Source organism: Lonchura striata, chromosome 3 (genome assembly GCF_050655825.1).
Source record: "Lonchura striata isolate lonStrDom1 chromosome 3, ASM5065582v1, whole genome shotgun sequence".
NCBI classification, from domain to species: Eukaryota; Metazoa; Chordata; class Aves; order Passeriformes; family Estrildidae; genus Lonchura; species Lonchura striata.
In genome coordinates this window covers 75,402,940-75,424,946 of record NC_140705.1, presented here as the reverse complement: position 1 = coordinate 75,424,946, position 22,007 = coordinate 75,402,940, and the positions used below count along the sequence as shown (strand labels likewise).

At 42.9% G+C, this 22,007-nt stretch overlaps 1 protein-coding gene across 8 annotated transcripts in view; it reads right to left on the bottom strand.

Annotated features, from left to right (window-relative positions):
* FRMD1 (FERM domain containing 1) overlaps positions 1-22,007 on the bottom strand; it is a 40,950-nt gene that overhangs the window by 12,587 nt on the left and 6,356 nt on the right. For 6 of the 8 annotated variants that reach the window (XM_085575480.1, XM_085575484.1, XM_085575481.1 and 3 more), the window contains exons 2-6: positions 18,203-18,367; positions 13,377-13,467; positions 4,564-4,643; positions 2,425-2,501; positions 615-801 (exon numbers count right to left, since the gene is read on the bottom strand). In XM_085575480.1, coding sequence (XP_085431606.1) covers positions 615-801; positions 2,425-2,501; positions 4,564-4,643; positions 13,377-13,467; positions 18,203-18,298 — 531 coding nt within the window. In that variant the 5' untranslated portion in view covers positions 18,299-18,367. Of the gene's footprint in view, positions 1-614; positions 802-2,424; positions 2,502-4,563; positions 4,644-13,376; positions 13,468-18,202; positions 18,368-21,772; positions 21,808-22,007 lie in introns of those variants that run through there. The other 2 variants (XM_085575482.1, XM_085575486.1) reach the window with 2 other exon arrangements.

The window sequence follows — 22,007 nt, the reverse complement described above, 5'->3', positions numbered from 1 at the left end:
TCATTTGTCAACTAAATCAATTCTTGGTTGTAAGTCATGAAGGGCACAAGTCACATGCACGTGCTTATTAAAGAGACATGCAAATACTTTCTCTTTCCTCTTACTGCACTTGAGGCAGAGATTAATGACAAAGCAAGCACCAGAGGCACTGCAGAGCAGTATTACCCCATAGGTTTCGGATCTATCCATCCCTGAGGCAAGCATTACAGAGAGGGGAACAAAGCAAAATAGACTTGGCTTTGCAGCCCTGAGGTTTTCTGGAGAGCTTGGGTTGTGCAGATCTTGCTGATGTACTACTGGAAACATGTAACCCTTTAAGCCATAGAAGAATTAAACAAGACATCTGCACTGCCAGAATTACTCATGTGACACCAACACATTTCATCACCAAGGAAGGATGTACCACCAACCTCATTGATAAGTGAGCCCAGGAATGTGCACTTACATCCAGTGGAAAGACAAGAGATCTCCTGAAGGACCTTCAGGGTGATACTCCACCCATCTGCCTGATCACTGCAGTGGGAGATGGGGAATTGCATGGCTGCAGTCAGGTACCGCCTTGGCATAGCTCCTGCTGCATGCATGATCTGTTGACAGGTTCCCCCCAAACTTACCCATTGTGGGAAATAAGCCTGAGGTTCAAAATATTTGCCAGCATGGACCTTCTCTCTGTAGTTGCCCAAGTCTGCCTGTAAGCTGTAGGCAGCCAGCAAGAAGTAGATTTCTTCTTTGTGGTTGCAATGAGACATAAGTACTTGCTCTTTGAGATGGCAGTAGTAGAGCTGCCGTGCCACCTTATCGCTGCAAGACAAACACAAATTTACTTCAAGAACAAAGTTCAGATAAGGCGCCTCAAAAGCATCATGCTGAGAAGAGGGATTAAACTTTGACACAGCTCATGTGTGCCAATGCCACTTTGATACAGCTGTGTGTATAAGGAGCACCAAACCAAGATCAAGGTCTTCTCCCACTAAGTGTTGTACAAACATGAGAAATGGTAGCTTCTACCTTGAGGAGCATAAGATCAGAAGGCAGAAGGTAGATGAAAGAAAAGTCACATCACAGCTGTTTTGGAGACTGACTACAATCAAGCACTTCTATTTCCCTGGAAAGCCTGTAGAAGCCAGGGGAATCAACTCCCTTGGACTCCCAGTCCTGTTTCTTGCACACCTGTCCTCCTTTTCCCTCTAAACTTGGCACTGCTTTTTGTTTCACCTTGCCTTAGGCTCATGTTAGTTCTGAACAGCTAATTCCCTGCAAGGTAGATCAAAAGACACGGGAGCCCTGGGCTTGTTTTTAGTCTTCTTCCTCAAGTTGCTAAACAGGGATTGTCTGATAAGGAATAACTATGGCATAGTCTTAATAACCCACACACCCCCTGCCCTCAGAGAACACGGGAAGAGGGCTGCTGACATACGCATACAGATGAGGTGCTGGACACTATGGTCTGCTTGTAAAAGTGTGCAAGTATAGTTTGAAGGGGCAGAGAACTATCTCTGCATGGCTGTACAAACCTCTGCAATTAAATTACTAGCGCAAGAGAAATATGCCTGTGATGGTGGAGGATAGATAATTCGGGAGTGGCAGAATTATACGTAATCTCTCTTTGTACAAAAAAACCAAAATGAAACAAAAAACACTTTTCAGACAGACACACTCCATAAGAAAGAGCCCCCTGTTATCCCAAAGTGAAAGATTATGGGGAGAGAAAACACAGAAAACCACAAGCTTTGCTCAAGACAAGAACAAATACCAAAAATTTGGTAAAGATTTTAATCCACCTAAATGATCTCAGCTCTTGGCTTCCCCCAGGGACAGAGCCACACCAGAAGTGCTGATGTAAATTAACTCTGTCAGTTGTTCATTTTTAACTACCTCATCCTTTGTTCTGTACCGTGGGTGAGGGTGGTGCTGTTTTGAGTACAGCCCATATTCCATGTGAATGGACTACAAATGAAAAACTCTTAACTTATGAAGTCATTTTTTTTGTCAATGCATGAAAGTCCATTTCCAGGAGTAGACTGCACAGAGCACTGCTCAAATACAAAAACCAGATCCAAAGCATGTGCTTTGGAGTATAATAACTATTTTTGGTATATTTATCCAGTGCCTTTCATACAACCAAAAGACACCAGCAAAAGAGTGCTAATCGTGTTTTGATAACGTCGTCATTCAACCTGCACTTTCAACACAGATGGAAAAGCAGTCACAATTTTCCTAGGGATATGGAGTATGATTCAGGCAGAAAACATTCATAGCTGAGTGAGGACGTCTGTGAAGGTCTTAAAAAAAGATTCAAGCAGATTTTTAAAGCTTATTTCAATGAGTTCACAGAGATGAGCTTAACAAAGAAACATTTTTCTTTCATTTTAAGAACACACTGAATAATTCAAAACACAGTAATTACCACAGAAGAGAACTTACCCTATTACTCTTCCATTTTCTACGTAGTATTGTACTCTAAAGAACGCAACAAATGGAGGGCTGAATTTCTCTGTCCCCTAGAGCAAAGACCGAAGACAAATTAAATTATGATCAACATCTAAAACTCCTGTCACCCTATCTGGTAATGTTCTCTCCTCTGAAATTCACTCCCCATACTGCTTTCCATTTGCTACTCTTAGCTCTTGGCAAATTTTAGGAGGGAATCTGTCTTGGAGGGTCATGACAATGAGGCATCACAAAACTTTCAGACAGGTTGAACGACAAAATCTCCTAGGAAGAGCAGAAGATTTTTGGATAGGAGGGATGAGCTGGTGTAAGAGTCCCAGTGTAGCCTGGGGACACCCAAGCTGGCCCAGAATTACCTAGCTCAGCACCTGGCAGCACCACAAACACATTTGTGCTGAATGCAGCAAGTTTAAGCCAGGATCCCTGGAAGCGCCAGGCAAGGCAGCAGTGCAGTGTGCCACGCTGGCATGGCCCTGGCATTTGCAGGGCACTCCTGGGAGCAACCATCCCTCCCTGCACCACAGGACATCACCCAGCACAGACACACGTGCTGCCACGCTCACTGCCTGCGGCTGAGGCACACCAGCCTGGTATCTGCTCCCTGCCTTTTATTTGGCAGGGCTCCTGGTTAGTTATTCACACATTCCTGCAGCCACAGAGCAAAAGGCAGTGGTGGTGTCTGCTTCACACTGAGGAGTGCTGTTTAGAAGAAAGCCAGCATGAGGCCTGTTGTTTTAACTACTGCCTATCTTTCCGACTTACAGGTTTGTTTGAGCAGAAGAAAAAAAAAGAAAAAAGGGTAAAAGAAGAAAGGAAAATCTTAGTAGCTCATTCTCTAATCTTTCCTACTTTGCCACTTTCATGTTCACACAGGTAACTTTGCTCCCACAGGCAGTTCCAAGACTTTGCTGGTCAGATCCATGTCACTGGGACAAAGGCATGCCCTCCATATGCAGACAGCTTCTTGACCATGCAAACATCTCCACTTTATTTCTGAACTTGTTCATAGTCACCCTATTTTATCAGCTGGACTGGCCTTTCCACCTGAAACATCTTCATAGGAATTAAATCCTTGTCAACTAACCCAGTCCAACAGGCTAACTCATCTCAGACTGTAGTACTGCCAAGAGAAACTCATTCAGTCTTCTGTGATTCACATCACACCAGAGGTTCAACACTTATACTGACCAGAAAAGTGTAGCAAGAATCCAATCCCAGAGCGACCTCAAAGCGTACCCCATCCTGAGGTGACCAGAAACACCTGCTTTGGGAAGCTCTCACTGGCTGGACAGACAGCCCCTCCACATGCCTCTGGCTGTTTCTGAAGTAACTCTCACTTGTTTGAGAAAAGCAGAGTCCATGCTTGGGGATAAGAGAGATCCCCAAACCTCACTAGTTACCTACAAACTTTTGTAAGCAGCAGAAATGGCAAGTGTGCCTACTCTGCAAAACAAAACACTTAGGCAAGGTGGAACAAAGACATTTACAACTTTTACAATAACCCAGTTAAGATATCTGAAAGCAATTGCATGATATACCTTGTTCTAGACAATTGCTCCTCTATTAATGACACACACAAACAGGCATTATCATGTCTGAATGAGCAGTATTAAACAGTTACATAAGCTTGTCTTTATTTCATGTAGGTTTTCCCTCTCTTGTCAGGGCTAGCTAGCTTTAAAGAACTAGGACTTGTCTCAAACAAAATATCCTTCCTCTCCCTCCACTATCCTTCTGCACATACTCTGGGAAGAGTCACAGATCCAGCCATTTTCTCTGTATCAGATGTAGTCACAAAAGGTTATTTTAGGCTGTTTTGCTTAAGGATAAAAATGAGGTCTCCAGATTAAGAGCCAGATAAATTAAAATGCAAAACTGACCAACTGACCTTCTACACTTCTGCAGCAGCCAAGCAGCAACCATGTGGTTACTATTGCTCAGCTAAAGTTGCATAAGGGGTTGGTTTAGCTCTTTTGATTACTTGTATAACTACGCAAAAGTCACTGCATCTTGTTACTGAAAAGTATTCTACAGACCATCTTCAAGAAATACTTTATGGACCTTAGTTTAAGAGTTTTCATTTCATTGTGCAGTCCAAAACACCCCTCTTACTTTGTTAGTCTCTTTCTTCCATTCCTTTGAAAAGTATTTGCTAAGCTTCTGCTCCAGGTCTATAAAAACATATTCATTATCTGAAAGATAAGAAAAAAGCAATTCAGCATAAAATAATTGGAAATCTCATTAAACATTTAGGTTACTCTACAAGTTATTTCTGATCAGGAAATAGACAGGTCAGAAAATAAAAAAAAGGAGTACTCTTAAATACACATGCTACTCCAGACAGCAAGGAAGGAAGGTCATTCACACCTTCAAGAGATCCTGAGCTACAGATTCCCAAACACCTTAGCCAAAAATGCAGAATTCCTGCTTTATAATCAATAAGCCATTTACAAAAGAGAGAAACATCATCTTACCCAGCTAATTGTACTGTCTGTTTACTAGATTCAGTGTTTTTATTATTAAACAAGCAAGCCGTACCCAAGCTTGTATTCTACCATCATGTAGCACCATGGTCCAACATGGCACAAGTAAGTAAACAGAGCTGGGTATTTGACAGGTTTCATCCTCTGCATGTGAAGGGGATCCTCTGAAAGGGTGAGAAACAAGAGGACCAAACACAAACACCTTTCTCAGAAGGTCTGGTGCATCCTGTTCACACCCAACTTCTTTCATATAGAGAAAAGATAAATGAAAGGAAGGGAAACCTGGCCTGCCTCAAAACACTAAAGGACCAAGACTTGCTCTCCACCCTACTGAGAGTGAACAAGACACAGCCTGAATGGCACATCATCTTGAAAGAGGTCTGAGCTGCTTTCAAAACTGATGTTTCATAACACTGCTTACCAATTATCAAACACAAACAACTCAGCTAATGAAAGATTTTTTTCCTGAGTCTTCAAGTCTCTTAAGGAGAGAGAAAAAAAAAAAAAAAAAAAAAGACAAGACCTGACAGGTGTTTCAGGCTGCAGTAGCAATGCCAGCTGAGCACATTCACCTGACCAGTCCCTCTACTCTTTGATCTTGCTTAGGACAGTGTTTTGACAGGTGACACAAGTGCCAAAATGAAGAGCTTGCTCCTTAAACATGAAAGGAGCAAGAGTAAAAAGGGGAGGGAAGAAAAGAAAAAAGAATCCTTCACAAAACAAACTTCTGCCCCTTAAGAGCAGCCCAGACTTCCAAATGAGAGCCTGCACTCATGTCTGTATTATGGCAGATGGCATGGCCAATGTTACAGTGCTGAAGGGGGCTCTGAGCAACCTCACAGCCACCCTTCCTAAGCATTCCAGATCCTTACAGGGGCAGATACAAAAAACCGATTTCTTTGCTAGCTTTCAAAAAACAAGCAAGCAAAACAACCTCCTATTGCTACCTCCTTCAGCTCCTACCTCAAGTTAAAGAAACCACATCTGGTGCTATCCAGAGCTGGCCCACACATCACCCTACTAGGAAACCTGTAAAATAGAAGTAACACTGCATAGAGAAAGGACAAAACCCAAAAAAATCCTGTTTCTGTCTCCATGCTCTTTCCTGCATTGTACTGCTTGCAGCTGCACTTTTAATATACCTACACTTGTTTATTGTGTTACTTGACACATCACATACAGAAACAAAATAGTATTTAACTGCACCATCAAAGTGGCTGTATGGAATTTCTGAAAGTATCTGTGGTGGCAATTTAAGTGCTGTAACACACAGGATGATATGGAAGTTATTTTTTTCTGTTTTGACAAGGAGAGGAGGAGTTTTTATCATCACAGAGATTGCATCTCATACCTGCCTCTTCACTTCTGTCTAAGATAGGGTGGCTGGGGGCTACACTGGCCCCAGCCCTTCCTTCTCTAGGTCCAGTAAGATCAGGTAACACTGCCTGGAAGAGGCTGATACAAGTCCTAGTCAGTGAGAGAGAGAGAGAAGGGTTTGTTCATATTAGGCTTGTCTCTGTCAGCTGCCATGCTGGTAAGCATCACTCCATAAAGCTTTTAATAAAAATTAAGTAAAAGCTCATTTAAGAAATGAATTGCACAGCAAGCCACAGGAGTGGGATAAAATGAGCATGCCACCCAGTCCCTCCCTGGGCTTTGGCAGTCCTGGAGCAGGGCAAATCCTCCACTATGGGCCCCCCACACAGCATGGGGTTGGTCCCGTTGGCACAACAGCCAGTGCTGGGTAAAGCCTCTATCAGCTCTGCCAGCACTGTGGTCTTTAGCTGACACCTTCTTAAGAGGCTATAACGAGTTGAAGAGTCAGTTTTCCTTTCTACTTCAACAATGATGCCATGCCCAGAGGCATTTAGAGAAACACATTCATTATTCTTCAATCAGGAGGGAAAAATTGGAGTAGCAAGCACAGTGACATACCCCAAACCATCCCATCACCCCTGAATATTACCTCAGAAAGGGAAAAGTGTGACAGAACTATTACACTACAGTAAAGCCATTTGTTACCCACACCCCAGGAGCCCCTCTATATCTGTCATGTTAATTAGGTTAGAGATGATTTTGTGAGGGCACAGATGTCACACCTGAGGATTCCAGGTTATTATCAGGGAGATAGTAACTGGGAGATACACATAAACTACAAGATTAAGCCAGGCTACAGGAGGACACCCCAGTGTATCATCTCTTTCTGAGGGTCCCACTCCTTCCCAGCCCAGTTCAGCATCCTCCCTCCCCTGTAAGAATGCAGCACTGCATTCCTGCCTTAATGAAGTGAATATTGCTGGAATGTCAACCTGCAATGTAAGCCTCCATCTACAAAAACAAAGAAGTACTTCCCTCCACAGCCCTACTGCTTTGTGGATGGCTTTATTTGTTTGTTTTTTTTTTCTTTTCCCTTACACTGGATTAGCGATGAAACCCTGAGATCTTATGCCAGATGCTAAAACTGTCTGTGTTGAAAATAAGTGTCTCTAACAGATATGAGGGCACCAAACTGCAGCACCTCTGAGCAGTGCTGTAAAGGACAATATAGAAATGCACAGATGGCCCCCTTTCCAGGGAAGAATAAATTTGATCTGTTGAACTAAACAGGGATGGATACTCAGCAGGTACAAACTGTCATTGCTTCAGTGGCTCATCTGAAGGACAAGTGAAAGGTACTGAGGAGCTGACTGAGAAGCACACACACATAAAAATACACTCTTATCCACCTGCAGCTACTGACACCAAGTTCATGACTGTCATCTCAGCACTGTAGGTGATCTTACAAATACATCAGCTCCTCTTGAAAGGTTCCCCCATGTACATATATACGGATTCCAGACCTGGCACAACTCGCACTGCACTGTAATCCCAAGAATGCATCTGGACAGGCAGCTCCTTTGCAGTAAATAAATATACACACTTCTCCTAATTCCACCTTTAAGAATTCTCAAATGAGATTGAAAGGTTATGCTGTAAAAATCACATTCAAAATAAGCAGTTACTGGAAATGTAGAACACTTCTACTCTGCAGAATTAGCTTAGCACATTTTATGTATTAAAAAAAAATAGAGGCCACGCATTGTTGCAAAAAAATAATGTACCAGGTCCTCAGTTAGAAAAAAGTGACACAGTTCCAGTGAGTAATGCAGACTTACAATAGGCATTATTTACACTGCAGGAAAAATGGGAATAGAAAATTATGGCTGTAATACAGGGTCAAATCAGTTCTGAGTCATTGCTAACCCAAAGGCCATTATTTTGCATTAACCAGTTCCTCCTCATCTCATTTTTTATGAAAAGTAACTCCTCTGCATAAAAGCTAAATAATGGTGAATGCAAAAAACCTGTTCTCCTCCTGTGCCCACTGTGGGCTAGGAGCACCAAGAGATTCCACCAAGGTGTTCTACCAAAAGTCAGAGCTTAGGCCCCAGAGGCAGCCAGGAAGATCCCATTAACAAATTTGGCTGAGTCATGTATATTTTAGTAATGCAACTAGACAGCCCAGAAGAATAGGATTCAAATAAAATATAAATTAGTGTGAAGCCAAATTTCCACATAGCAACCATTTTCTGCCTAAAAGAGAAGGGAAAAAATTATCCATGGCTATTGCACTTAACTTTTCCCAGACTCATCAAGAAGCTTCGTGGCAACACCACCATGTCCCCTGAAATGCAACAGGAAAGAGAGCAGGAGCAGGACAGAGGGATGCTAGGGTTAGGGGAGAGCTGAACCTTAAAAAAACCCAATAAACAACACTACAAAATACCTCACAACACATGCTGTAGACCTCACATAACCTGAACACCAGCATGGATTTTTTTGTTTGTTTATTGAAGAAGAGCCAGCTACACACCCCTTGTGCATGTAGATCTCCCCAAGCTTTCAAGCATTAGTGATTTGGGAAAATCACTACCCACATGGCACCTGCTCCCACCACCTCTGCATAGCTTCTCAATACTCCTAGTGTTACCTTTCAAGCCAATAGAAAGAAATGTTGCCCACTTTCTGATATGTGATTGACTTGTTTACTAAAGGGTCTAAAAGAACTTGGTTCAGGATAACCTTGTGTTTTTAGCTTTAGCTGGAAAGTACATGCATCCCAAGCGAAGGGAAGAATCACAACAGAGGCTGGGAGTAAAGCAAGGGAGGTCCTGGCTGAGGTCACTTTACCTGGGATGGACACAAGGCACATGGAGGGTAGTATATAAAGAGACAATATCAAGAAGCCTGAGATCTCGTGGTGTCAGGAACTGTTGATGTCTGAACGCTGAGCTAAAGGTTCAGTCATTCCTCGTAATAGATAGGTACTGCCAGAATTTTACATTGGCATCTTACGTTTAGCAACAAGGCATGCCCAGGCAAAGATCTTCAGACTTCAGCAGTGTCACAGGGGATTCTTCTGCACAAGAAGAGCTGCAGAACCACTTCCAGCACTGCTCAGCCAGAGGCAAACAAACCCTTTGCAATTCTCAGGCAGGGGAACACTTGGCTGGATGTTATTCTGATACCAAAGGAGAAACAATTGACAGCAAAAAATTGCCTTCATAGGAGGAGACCATGTAAGTCCTTTCAAGGCATACTTTATACTCTCTGTACATCTGAACGCCTGCAACTCCCCCTAGGTGGTACATTTCTGCACGTATTTTTCTTACATTGCATTTAACTTGTCTGAGGTACCAAAGTAACTGTAATAGAGTTGTACCTTAGGTTAGAAAACAGAAGCAATTCATAAAGGAGATTCAACTACGCAAGTAGATTTAAGAGAAGACAGGCATGAAGCATGGATAGTGAGGAAGGACTGGTGTATAGAAATCATAAGGTATTTCAGAGAACTTCTGTTATTTGTCTCCTAAATAACTCTTTGTTATAAGGGACACTCATGTGATATAAAGATAACCTGTTAGCATATTCTGTCCATGAATTTCAGTACTGGAGGATATACAGATGCAGAAGAGTTAACTGGAGGCAGAGTGGTTTTTGCAGAGTTAATCACTGAGCTCCTTGGTAAGCATGCGCTGGGAAGCATAGGCCTGGCAAGGTGAACAGCCATAGCTCTAAAAAACAGACTATTATCCCTGAGGCAAGGGAGCTGAAGCAAAGGGATTTGGTGTCATAAGAAAGCCAGCCTGACAAATTCATAAGAGGACACAGAGACAGTGGCAGGGTATAGGAGCTGCAGTCTTGCTCCTTCCCAATTGAAGGCTTCCATCTGCTTCGGTACGGCAAGGTTTGCTCCTAGAAAGGCATCACTCAAAACTCAGGATCGAAGAGATCTGGGTTATAACAACAAAGGAAGCCTGGCTGTTCTTTGTCTGCTGACATTCCGCTGTGTGTTAGAAGACTGAATGAGTCGCTGCACACACTTTCTGATAACAAGAGGGAAACCTCCCGCAGGGCACTAGATAAGGTTGACCCCACAGGAGGATTTGCCATATAAGACCCTGCTGCTGAAGCCTATGGAACCAGATTGAACCTGGCAGGGTCACAGGATCTTTCACTGAGCAAACTACAAGTAAAAAAAAAAACAAAAAAAACAAGCACTTCAGCAGCAGGAGTAGATGATGATCCATGACAAAACTAGAAGAGCAACATGTCCCAAGGTTTGTAGGACCTCCCATTAATGCATATTCCTGTACTTGATTTTCAAAGTGATCAACTTCTTACTGATACAAGTTTTTTTCTCCTCAGATATATTGATTGAAGTGGTTTTCCTCTTGAGAATAAAAAAAGAGTTCAAGAGCAGAAGGGATGAAAAATTCCATCCTGACACTATTACTGTTACCCTTAATCCTGGAGCCTGCCCTCAGCATTCTGCAACAGCCAGAAGAGAAGGCAATATATTTAGGCATCAAATGCTGGGAAAGTTGCTGCAAGACCTGCAACTTTGATCTTACAGCATTCGTGGTTTGCAGCTTGCATGGTGCTTTATGGTCCCATTTCCCTTTTTTGTCACTCTTAGGGAGTTAAACTTCTGTTTATGATTAAGGACCCCAATCTCTCCCCCTCACACACATACTTACTATGAGACCAACTGAGCATTAGTGTATCTGTACAACGTCTGCAGGTCAAATGGGTTCCTAATCCAGATAATCCATGCAGCGTGATTGGCTACAGTTCTGTAGAAATCCTTTAATTTTCATTCTCTTGCTACTGCTGACAGTCGGGGTTTTGTTGACAAATTAGCAAAGTAATGGATGCAGGTGGATTAGAATACCTTCTTTTATATGTGGCAGTATCAGACTGCCAAAAATAAATACACATTAAGAAACCGGGAAATATATCATTAATAAACCAGGATGGCTGTTTTTTCAAAAATGTTTCTTGAAGCTGCCGCATAGAGGTGAAAGCATGATGGAGGAGAGGATTACCTTGTTCAAAAATGTAGATGCTTCCCCTCCATTTCTGGGATACCTAGCTCAGCTTTTTCTGAGCCTCCCCCCCTTCACAGCCTCTGTGGGATGTACACTGACTTGCTACTCAGCCAAGGCAGTCGACTTAAGCACCCACAGGTGTTGGCAACCCTGGGAATGAAAAAGGCAACCTGGGGAATGCAGCCCTTACCCAGGCTTCCCCATGACCCGAGCGCTTCCCTTTTTTGAGATGATAACTTGTTGTGAAGTCAAAAGTCCCTGAGAAACAGGCAATACCTTAAAGGCTACTTCCAAATGCCAGATTCAGTGCTACACTTGCTATAGAGGCAAGACCTCAGCTACCACAGGCAGAAAGGGAGATGATCACCAGTCTGTTGATCAAAACAAGGTGGAGAGAAACCAAGTTCTGGAACAGAAAATGTATTTCCTTTCAGGAAAGCAAATAATTAGTCCCCGAAACAAACAAAGAAGATGTTAATTCAGGCTACTGGACTCTTATAACTCTTTTCCTTGACTTTTTAAGAGCTTTCTTGAAGAATTAGCTGCTATAAGAAGGAAGAATAGTTTCATGAAGTGAGAAGACTGTTTCCACTTAAAGCTGTGGACAATATACTCTAAAGTCTAGTCAGAACAGCTTTGTTATGCTCTTTGGGATGTGGTGGTTACTATGCATTTCCAACAGGTTGAAAGGTATCTGACACTACAGGGTATTTTGGGACCAGAAGCCCTATGCTTGACAGGGTGAAGAAAACTGCTACACAGAAAAGGTATGAGTGAAGGAAAAAGCAAGGTACAGAAAATATGGAACAAAAAACATGTGAAGTGGGAAAAAAGTGAAAGAAACAGGAGAAGAATTCAAAGAAAATAGGAATGAAATTGTCCTGTCTTACAGGAGAGGACAAGGGTTCCAATTTCAGCCAAGATGTCCTGCAAGTGGAATAGGCAAAACCTGGTGTTAAAAAATGTCACAAAGGAAAGTATTCAGAAACACAGATGATTTGTGAAAAAAGTTAAGAGCATTTAGGTCTCCTCACATTAAAATAAGCACAGGTTTAAAGCACAGGTATATTAGGTTTAAGGAATCTCTTGGTGACTCTAAAAACCTTATGGAGATAAAAAAGCTTATGTTCCTCTCAGTTTGAACACTGTACTCAAAAAAGTAGTTCTTACAGAATGAAAGCATAAAGAAAATGAGACAAACTTAGAAAAAACACCTTATTTTATCCTACATATTTATAAAGAGGCAAAAGAAACCTTATTTAGAAAGATATATAAAAAGACTACTGTAATTTCAATGGAATATCTAGAATTGCAGCAGTAAATAACATAATTGAGAAAAGTTTTTGGAGGAGAGACAAGTCTTTCAGGGTTTTTGGAAATGCGGGGAGGCAAGACAAACAAGATGACAGATCCATTTCTAATTACTAAGAGTTGAGGTGTGGGAGGGAATGTCAATGCTTACACCATACCAAAATGTGATCTCTCATATCAATTTTCTTCTTTAAGGCATCATATTAACATCATTTCCTGGCCAATACTAAACCATAGGACCAAGCAAACGGGACTTTAATGCAGGGTCTAGAAGTTTTGAATAATGTAATATTTCAAAGCCCAATGTGTCCCATGCATGCATTCAGTCCCTTACAATCATTTGAGCTTCCTCCCCAGTGCCACATTCTTCACAAGTGACTTCAGAAGTAACACTTTTAGCCCCAAAATCCTTTTAAAATCCACCTCCTGTTCAATACCTATAGTTTTGAATATAGTCACAAATATGTTGACTAGCAACTCCCACTACAGGAGGGAAAGAAAGCCCCACAAAGAGGTGGAATCCAAGAACAAAGGTGGAGAACAAAAGCCCCCCCTTTACTCAATTTGTCTGCCCACATACCAAAGATCAAAAGAGCTCTGGGAAGGCTCTGCATAATCTACATACTTTGTGACCTTATTACAATCAGATTCCCCCCCCCCCGCAGGCACAGCCACTGTGTATATATGCACACACTGTAAATACACAAGCAGGTCTGTGGATGTTTGCCAAGTCACTTGCTCGTGCATTGAGTTTGCTTACTTTTAACAATGCTGAGGCCAAAGAAGTGAGGCTCTTTAATCTTCACTAAATCACAAACTTGCTGAAAGAGCTCCTGTCCAGTGGCTTTGACCTGAAAGACACAATCAATCCAACATTACAGATGGCTCACACACCTGGATGGAGCAACTCTTCTAAAGAAGAGTTCTAAAGAAGAGCTGCAGGACAATACATTTTTGGGTACAAAATACCCAACCACAACCACACCAGAGAACATGCATTGTCTTCAGTATTATTGCTATTATCAGAGAATAGTAATCATTAATATTTACAGAAATGAAAATACTGCTCTCTTGCAGATTTTTTTTTTTTTTTTGAGAAAAGAAAAAAGAAGCAAAACCCAAAGTTTTCATTCAGGAGAACCAGGAACAAAAGTACCCAAACAAACACAAGACTGAGTATCTCATAGGTTAGAGATACGGTTTTTCTGTACCCCACACAGAAGAGCTTGTTCTGTCTCCTGCTGACTTCTAGTCACACAGCCATTGACATCTTCATCTTTGGCAGCTGCAGCCAAAAGCCTGTAAGACCTTGCCTGTTTCCCTGCACACTGAAACCTTCTGATATTCCTGCCTCCGGTAACGCACAGACTTTCCCAGAAGGAGCATGGTTCTGCTTAACTGCATGTGCACTCCTGGATGTGTACTGTGATATGAAGATTCCCCCTCGAAACATCCTCCCATCCCTAGCCTCATTTCCCCCTGTCCCACTGCACCATCCCAGGACTACTGACAGACAAACCACAGGCAAACTCAGAAATTCCCCCAGCCCACAGAGGCACGGGGGAAGGAGTTCAGAGAAAGAGCAGATGGGGAGAACAGAACAGCACTGGCACAAACAACCTCAGCTCAGGCTGTAGTGCAGCCAGCTGCAGCTGCAAAATGGGCCAGGACCTTAGAATTTCATTACCCCACTGCTGGGCGATGCAGATTAGCAGTGCCAGGAGCAGCTGCCTGCAGGGGTATAGTGCAGTGCTACCTACTGAACAACAAAAGATGACAGGACAGAAGTCGACTGTTTAACTCTCCTACAAACCAACTACCATCCTCATTTTTAAAGCTCTTTTACTGTAGGTATGCCACACACCCCAGAAACTGGCTTGCACTCACCTCCCTGCCCCAGGCTGTACCATGTCACTAGACATGGACAATGGGGAACAGGAGGTCATTTAAGTACTCATTTTCTTCTACTTGACAAGGCATCAGTAGCCAGACAGTCACTACTCTTTTATCAGGAGCCCTGAAGCCTGCACTACACCAATGCAAACACACGTAAGCTTTGAGCATGGAGGAGGTAGTGCACAGTTCTGATAAGACCCAAAAGCACATTTGGGTCTTATAATTATGAGTCTCTGTGTGAGACTGCACCCTTTCAGTCTCACACCTAGACGCAGTGTATGGTCAGACACCCAGAACACACATTTGGAAGGTAAAGCTGGTTACAAAGCAATCTCCTTTGCCAAAGCAGCAAGCTCTGAGCATGTTCTACTACCTGGGAAGGATTTGCTAAGAAAGATGTGACCTACCTCTAGCCAGAATGGTTATGGGCATTTACAAGAGTCACTGACAGCACAGGACTCCCTGTAAATGCTACACAATGAGAAAAATTTTCTAAGTGGCAAGCTTTCATACCTAAGGAAAGAAAAACCTGTTTTAAAACACTTAATTCTAGGGAACTGAGCACTTCAAGTGACAGTTTTGTGGCACATAGCTCTAAACAGTGATTTAGGCAGAGTTCTTGCACAACAGGTATGTTACTACTACCTTGTCCATTCTCCTCTTGGCACTTCCCTTCTGTATCAAGTTCTACTCCCAGCCTTAAAGGCTATGCAATACCAATTAAATTTGTAACTGCTGTTCCCTCCTCCTACTTTCCCCTCTGCTCAAAGCAACCAATACTTCCTTTTGCATTTTTCATCTTTGGACTTTCCTCCCTATGCATATGGTTCCTGTGCCAAGATTGATCTCAGAAATGTTATGACTCATTCCTTCCACTGATACTCAGCCTTGCCCCATGTCAGGCTCAGGGCTTCTTTACACGTGAAATTTAGTCCAAAGTGAAATCAAGTGCAAGTTTACAGAAAGTAACTGCTACTCCAAGGTCATTCTGTGTACAGATATTCACGTGCATTAGTTACCTATATCTATTTTTCTTAGTACATATGATTTGAAACATCAGCTCTCCTGTACACAGAACAACTGGAAGACTTCAGACCTACGCCTGCCATTCACCAAACTATCTCCACTCCATAAATTTCTCCCACTCTGCCTTGCCCTCCTCAGAGTAGCTGGTGAGCTGCAGCACACCCTAGTTCCCCTCACAGCTCTGCTTCTCATGTTCACAGTCAGTCCCAAGAAGGCATTTTTATTCCTCACCATCTCCCCAAATCCACTGTACATTCAGAAAGGTAGACATCAAAGCTAATTAAGAGATACTTGATTGTGGGGCAAGAGAATTTAAAATGGCTCCTGCTCTTCCCTCTTCAACAGCACTATCTGTGAATGGTGTAAGACATACATTTTAAAGAGCAAGCTTCAGTTTATATGTGACCACATAAAACACATATAGGTAAACTCTTATCTGGAAGGGTGGAATTTATATGGGAGGGGAGAGGGAGGACTTACCTGCATAAACACTGCACTTTTCATTGAAAGGATCTATAATTTATTCTGCTGGAAAGATAACCATTCTTACCTACCTCACTGAGCTGCAAGCTTGTTTAGTATTTGCATTCCACACTGAAGAGGTTAAAAGGCTTTGGAAATCTTTAGTAGTGGCATTATTATTCTAATAAATGCACAAAGTATCATCTGTGGTTGTGCTAATTACATTTGGGTTCTACCAATTTCACTAGAAAATTGCCTTGATGTTTCTTTAAAAAAGAAAGATCTCTCCAGCTGTGAAATCGTAATTTTTCTTGCTGTTTTGAATGAGTGTTGTGGTAAAGTCAGAAGCCAAATGAAAAGCTGTTTCTGGTGACTTGCCCAGCTGTAACAGGTCATGTTTCACTCTCTATGCAATTAGGACACAACTGTGTGTTGAGGTCTCATGTTTTGGCCCAGGCAGCTATTCCCTTTCATGCAGGCATCTCCATGTTCATACTTTCCCAATTTCCCAGACCCAGAAAGAAAATGGTATCAGAAATGACAAGGGCTAATGTATTTAAAAGGAATACAAAGGGATGCTGTGGAGGATTCCTCTGCAGGACAATGTAGTGATACACAAGGCACCCCAGCTTTTTGGAGGGGCAGCAGGCTGGGACAGGAGAGGGAAACAGAAAGGGACAGCACTTTTCCTCTCTCCCTGTCAGTGCTCAATGCAAAAGATCATTTCTTATGCTGATTAAATATCTTAGAAGTATAAAAAAAGACATGCAGATGTACCATTTAGGAACCTGGTTTAGTGGTGGACTTGGAAGCATCATGTTTATGGCTGGACTCGAGTCTTTCTCACCCCGAATTTATTTTATGATAACCTGCAGGTTTCCATGATTTACTGGAGCATGACCCAGTGGTGAAGGAACAGCTGCATGCTCCATTCAGGCACAGGCACAGCGAGGAGCAGTGACAGCGTCAGCCCTGCTGGTGCACTGCCCTCCTGCACCTTCCCCACGGCCGGCTGGCTCTGCTATCTCCCATCTTTAGCCTCCCTGATAAGAGCTATAAGAAGGTGAGATTTAGGGTCAGCTGCAACAGACCATTACCCAGGCCTGTACACCTGCTGCCAAGAACTTAATTAAATCATCGTTTTCTGCCTTGCACAAAAGCCAGCAGTTACAGAAACCTTCTGGGGCAGTGGATGGGCTGGGTTTGAACCAGTAACCTAGAAGCAGAGCGTCCCAGATTTTTCTGCTAAAGCTTTATTCCATCCAGCCCTTGAGGCTGTTTCAGTTAAGGACGCTACACTTACACACAGCAGGTAGGAAAATTCCGACACGGATTTTGAAGATTAGCATGCATAGTTTCAAAAGCCACAGTTTCAATCAAGTATTTAAAATAACAGTTCACCTCAACTGTCTTCTCCCCCTCCTCATCCCAAAGCAGGGGAAAAAAACCTACCCAAAACAAAGCCAAATTTCCCCAGCCCACTCGAGTGCACACACACGCTCACAAGAAAGCACTTACCTTTGAAACTCCCTGGTCCTCTCAACGCCAAGTGCCTCTTGCTAAGCTCGGTTTCTCACAAGTTCAAGGAGCAGCCAGCATTGCACAAAGAGGCACCGTGCTGTGCAGACATCGTGCCACCCTGGGCTGCCAGCTGAGATAGCCCTGCTGTCACTCATGCTCACTTTCAGACATTCGAAGCAGCAATCAAAGAAATGAAGCAACTTGCCTTGCTTTTTTGTGTGTATGAGTACTCAAGAGGAGGGGAAAAAACCCACCCTCAATGGTTGTTTGCCTTAGACTCTTTGAAGGGATCTGCAGGCTGTCAAAACCAGGGATAGCTGGACTCTTTACAAGAATAAACAGTCATATGTTTGGTACACTTGCTAAGTAATCAAGATATTTCAGGTTCAAGTTTTAAAAAATTGTTGGATTATTACGAGCAGCAAAACCATTTCAGACATAATAAAATGTAAATAACAACAGAAAAAGAGCAGAGGAGACCCCCACCCTACAAACACAGCCAGGACTTCTAAGGAGCTCTGCGAAGGAGTTGAAGCTGCCCAATTAGAAAATGGAGCACCAATTACCCTAAGATGGCTAATAGCCTTTCGGTCAGCAGACCAGCAGCAGGCCTTTGGGAGAACAATGGGAGCTAACAAAACTGAACCGTGGCCGCGATGCAGCGACCTCCCGGCCACTCACCCCGACGGCCAGGCTGAGCTGCTCGCGGGTGGGCAGGAAGACGCAGACGCTCCGGATCTCTGGCTGCATCCTGCCTGCCAGCAGCGTCCTGCTCATGGTGGGCAGCTCCACAAGGGCTGGAGTCTCTTCTCCAGACACGTGTCAGGCTCCCTTCATCCCATGTACCTGTTGAAAAGGCGAGAGCATCAGTGCTGTGCTTCTCTTGGCACCGGGAGCAGCTCACAGCATGCATGTGATGAGATGTTTAAAAACAAAACCACTCCCAACAATCATCCATTTTCCAGGGCCAGTCAATGTTTCCACCACCATCACAGCACAAATCAGGCAGTGTCAACCTTTTAAACAGCTTAAAGTCCCATGAGAGGGCCATAAAGCAATGAGGTCTCCCTGGAATAACATACCAGGGAGGTTTCAATAATTCAAGGTTTCCAGACTCGTATAAGTGATAAGGCAGGTGGCACCTTGGGCCATTGCCTGAAAATACGTGACATGGGGGAGCGTCCCATCCTTCAGCCAGGTACCTCACACTCCCAAAGCAGAGATTTCAATGGGCTGTCAACAGGCACATGTCAGTGCAGAGGACTTCATCTGTGCCGTCCTCCTCCTCACTCCATCCCTACACCCTGGGAAAACACTGCCAGAAATCCTCTACACCTCAACTCAGAGGAGGAGGAGGTGGAACACAAACTCAAAAGGCTGAGCCACTGTGTAACACCTTTTGTGAGGTAAGCACTGCCCTCCTCTCAAGTACTGAGCACAGGCTGCACAAACATCTTACAGCTGAAGTTCAGATATTAACAGAAATAAGAGATGGAAGTTTTCTGTGCAACCAAATGCAGAATAGCCAACATCATCTTGACTTTATAGCTAGGTCAGACAGTTTCCTCAGCAACCTGTACCATTTTATGTATAGTCCTCTCCAATGCTCTCAGCATTCCTCTCAGGAAGTGTCCTGTGGCACTTGAATCCATCAGGAAGGGGAGAGGCTCCTCGAGGGTGGGTTAGATATCATTGCAGGCAGATACCTCAACCAGCAAGATACCAAATGTGGGCTCCACTCCATCCCCATACAAGTTTTGACGTAAGTCAGCCCCCAGCTGCCCTGAACAAAGGGCACAAAGCTGCCCTTCTACCATCAACACCTGAGCACAGCAACAGAGGTGCTGCTGGCTGCTGTCTGTCCCCAGAGTCCCCACACACCCAGGGAGAGGTGCAGACCCCAGCCCGATGCACTGGTTATGGCAGTGCCACCCTCTCCCACCACCCACAGCCCAGCCCAGCCCACCTTCAGGCTGTGAAGGGAGCCATGGCCTTTTCCTTCACTCTCCACAATGTATAAAAGATGAGGGATCACAAGCAGCAGGGAAGCAGGCCATGTTATGCTAACACACATACACATATATGAATGTACATGCCTGTGTGTGCACTACAAATAAGTTTTAAAAGCATTTTGTGTTTAAAATCATGTTTGTCCTGGTTCAGGAGAAAATTTTGGCAGAATCAAATTCCTGTGTGGGAGATGGGAAAAGCAAACAATAATGTAGAGTACAGCAAATAGAACTTGGATTTATCCCTCTCCTTTCAACTCTGTACTCAAGCATCAGTTTTTTTAAAATTATTTTTTAAATGCAAATACAAGATAGATCCAGGAGTATCCTCTTGCAAGTACAGAAACTGTTCCATGCACTGCCTTCGCCAAGCCAGCATATACAATGCTTCTTAATAAAGCAATTTTTTTATTCAAGTTATGTAGAGCATTCCTTATAAGACAGAAGAACATTTTTAAAATGCAGACAAGGAAGCTATTAAAGTATTATTTCAGAACAATTATATAATTGTTGAAAATATATTACTGAATTATATATATTATTATATTAGATTAATGAAATAATTATACTGACATGCACTCTTAGGGTCCGGACTACACACTATTAACAGCTCTATATAAATTACAGATGTCTACAGAATGACTTGAGGGCAACAGGTCACCACTATTATTGCCAGCTGATGTAATTCATGCCATAAACTTTATCAGCAGCATAAAGACCTCAAGTATGAACTTATCTTCATTGCCAAACGGCTGCAATGGCTATTACACGTTCCCTCTCACAAGGGGATATTGCAGCCAGTGAAGACATTCAGGGGGCTACAAATAGAACTGAAAGTAGGGCAAAAAAGTTACCACAAAACACAAACACATGCACACAGATTCCTCTGGACAGCTGAAGAAACTGACTCCCACTTCCCCATGGCCTCTACAATAAAAAGTTTCTGGAGAGTTTTTCCCCACACCTGCTTTTTCCATTTGAATTTTTAAGAGAACAGCTGTGGACCCTTAGAAGAGGAAGTTGAGAAAGGCAGAAGAGAAGGTGATTTTCTTCTTATGATTCAAAACAAATAAGCTTCTGGACCCTCCCATGCCAGGTAAGGGGTTAAAGAAAAAACGTCCTTAATCTGAAGGTGGAGGTCAAACACAAACTCAGCTCAACCTTCTCTTCTTTAGAGGTATGTTAGGATGTGATAAAACATAATAAATCATTAACTTGCTAGCAATGCATGTTTACACCTTTACTTTTCAAAAAAAAAAAAAAAAAAAAGTTGTGAGTCAGGAGTAACTGCTCAATGAAAACAGGTGACCAGAAGGAATGCTCTTACTTAAACATACACAATTTCAGACTGTCCATATGCCATTCCTTTGTTTACCACAGATTTCAACCTCTTAACCTCAATTAAACCATAAAAGCTCCAGCAAATGCACTGCAGATGAATTAATAAAAGCTGAAGTCAATCATCAGCCCCTGGGACACCCTACAAGTTGTTTGTTTTTGTTGTGTTGCTTTTTTTTAACTAACATCACTTCATGTTTTAGCTGCTGAAGAAGTGCATTTTGAGACATAATTGCTTGGTCAAAGGGCCAGCAAGTCTATCAATTAAAACAGTCAAAGGCATTATTTATTTGTATTCTTCTGGTATAAGACAGGAGGCCTATTAGTGTCCAGAGTTGTGGCACAGCTTATTTAGCAGTGTTTATTTTACCTAAACACACATGCAGAGGATCTTTGGGAAACATGCCTGTCATTAACTTCAAGCCTTCTCTCACTAAGCAGCTCAAACATGGTCATAAAAACTCAATTAAATCTTCCCCTCCTCTCTTCACAGACCCTCAAGTTGCCTCCCAGCACAGGGTCAGAACCTCAGCACTTGCTAGGTTAAAGCAGGAATGGATGAGGTTTGCCCCAGCAACGTGGAAAAGACCAGCAGAGCCCCCCATGGGAGGAAAAGGAGTTGAATGAGAAGGAATGAGCCATGTGCCTCAGGGATCAGCAGGATGGCTCACTGAAACACCTCACACCCCACCATGCACCCAGCAACACAAGGATGTCCTGCCACCACTGAATTTGGGGAGAAGGTCTCATCCAGACAGCATGTGGGTTCTCCTAATGAATGCCACTGTATTTTACACACTACTTTGTATCACACAGCAAATTGGGTCCTAATTCTCATTTCAGCTTCTAGGTACAGATACAACCACATCTCAAGGGGATAAAGGGAACAGATACCATAACTTACCAACTCAGAGTAGCAAAGCAGAACAAAGTTCGTATCTATCAAGAAAAAAAACATAGGTAATAATGTGCTTCTCTCACAAACACCTGGAAGCATGCTTTTTAAGGTTTATTACAGTAAAACATCTACTTTTGCTAGAGCTGATAGAGAATGAGCACTGAGCATCTCCCTGATGAAATCTTACCACAGTGGCCCTACAGCCTCTCATGAAAAATTGTCCAGAAACATTAAGACTCTT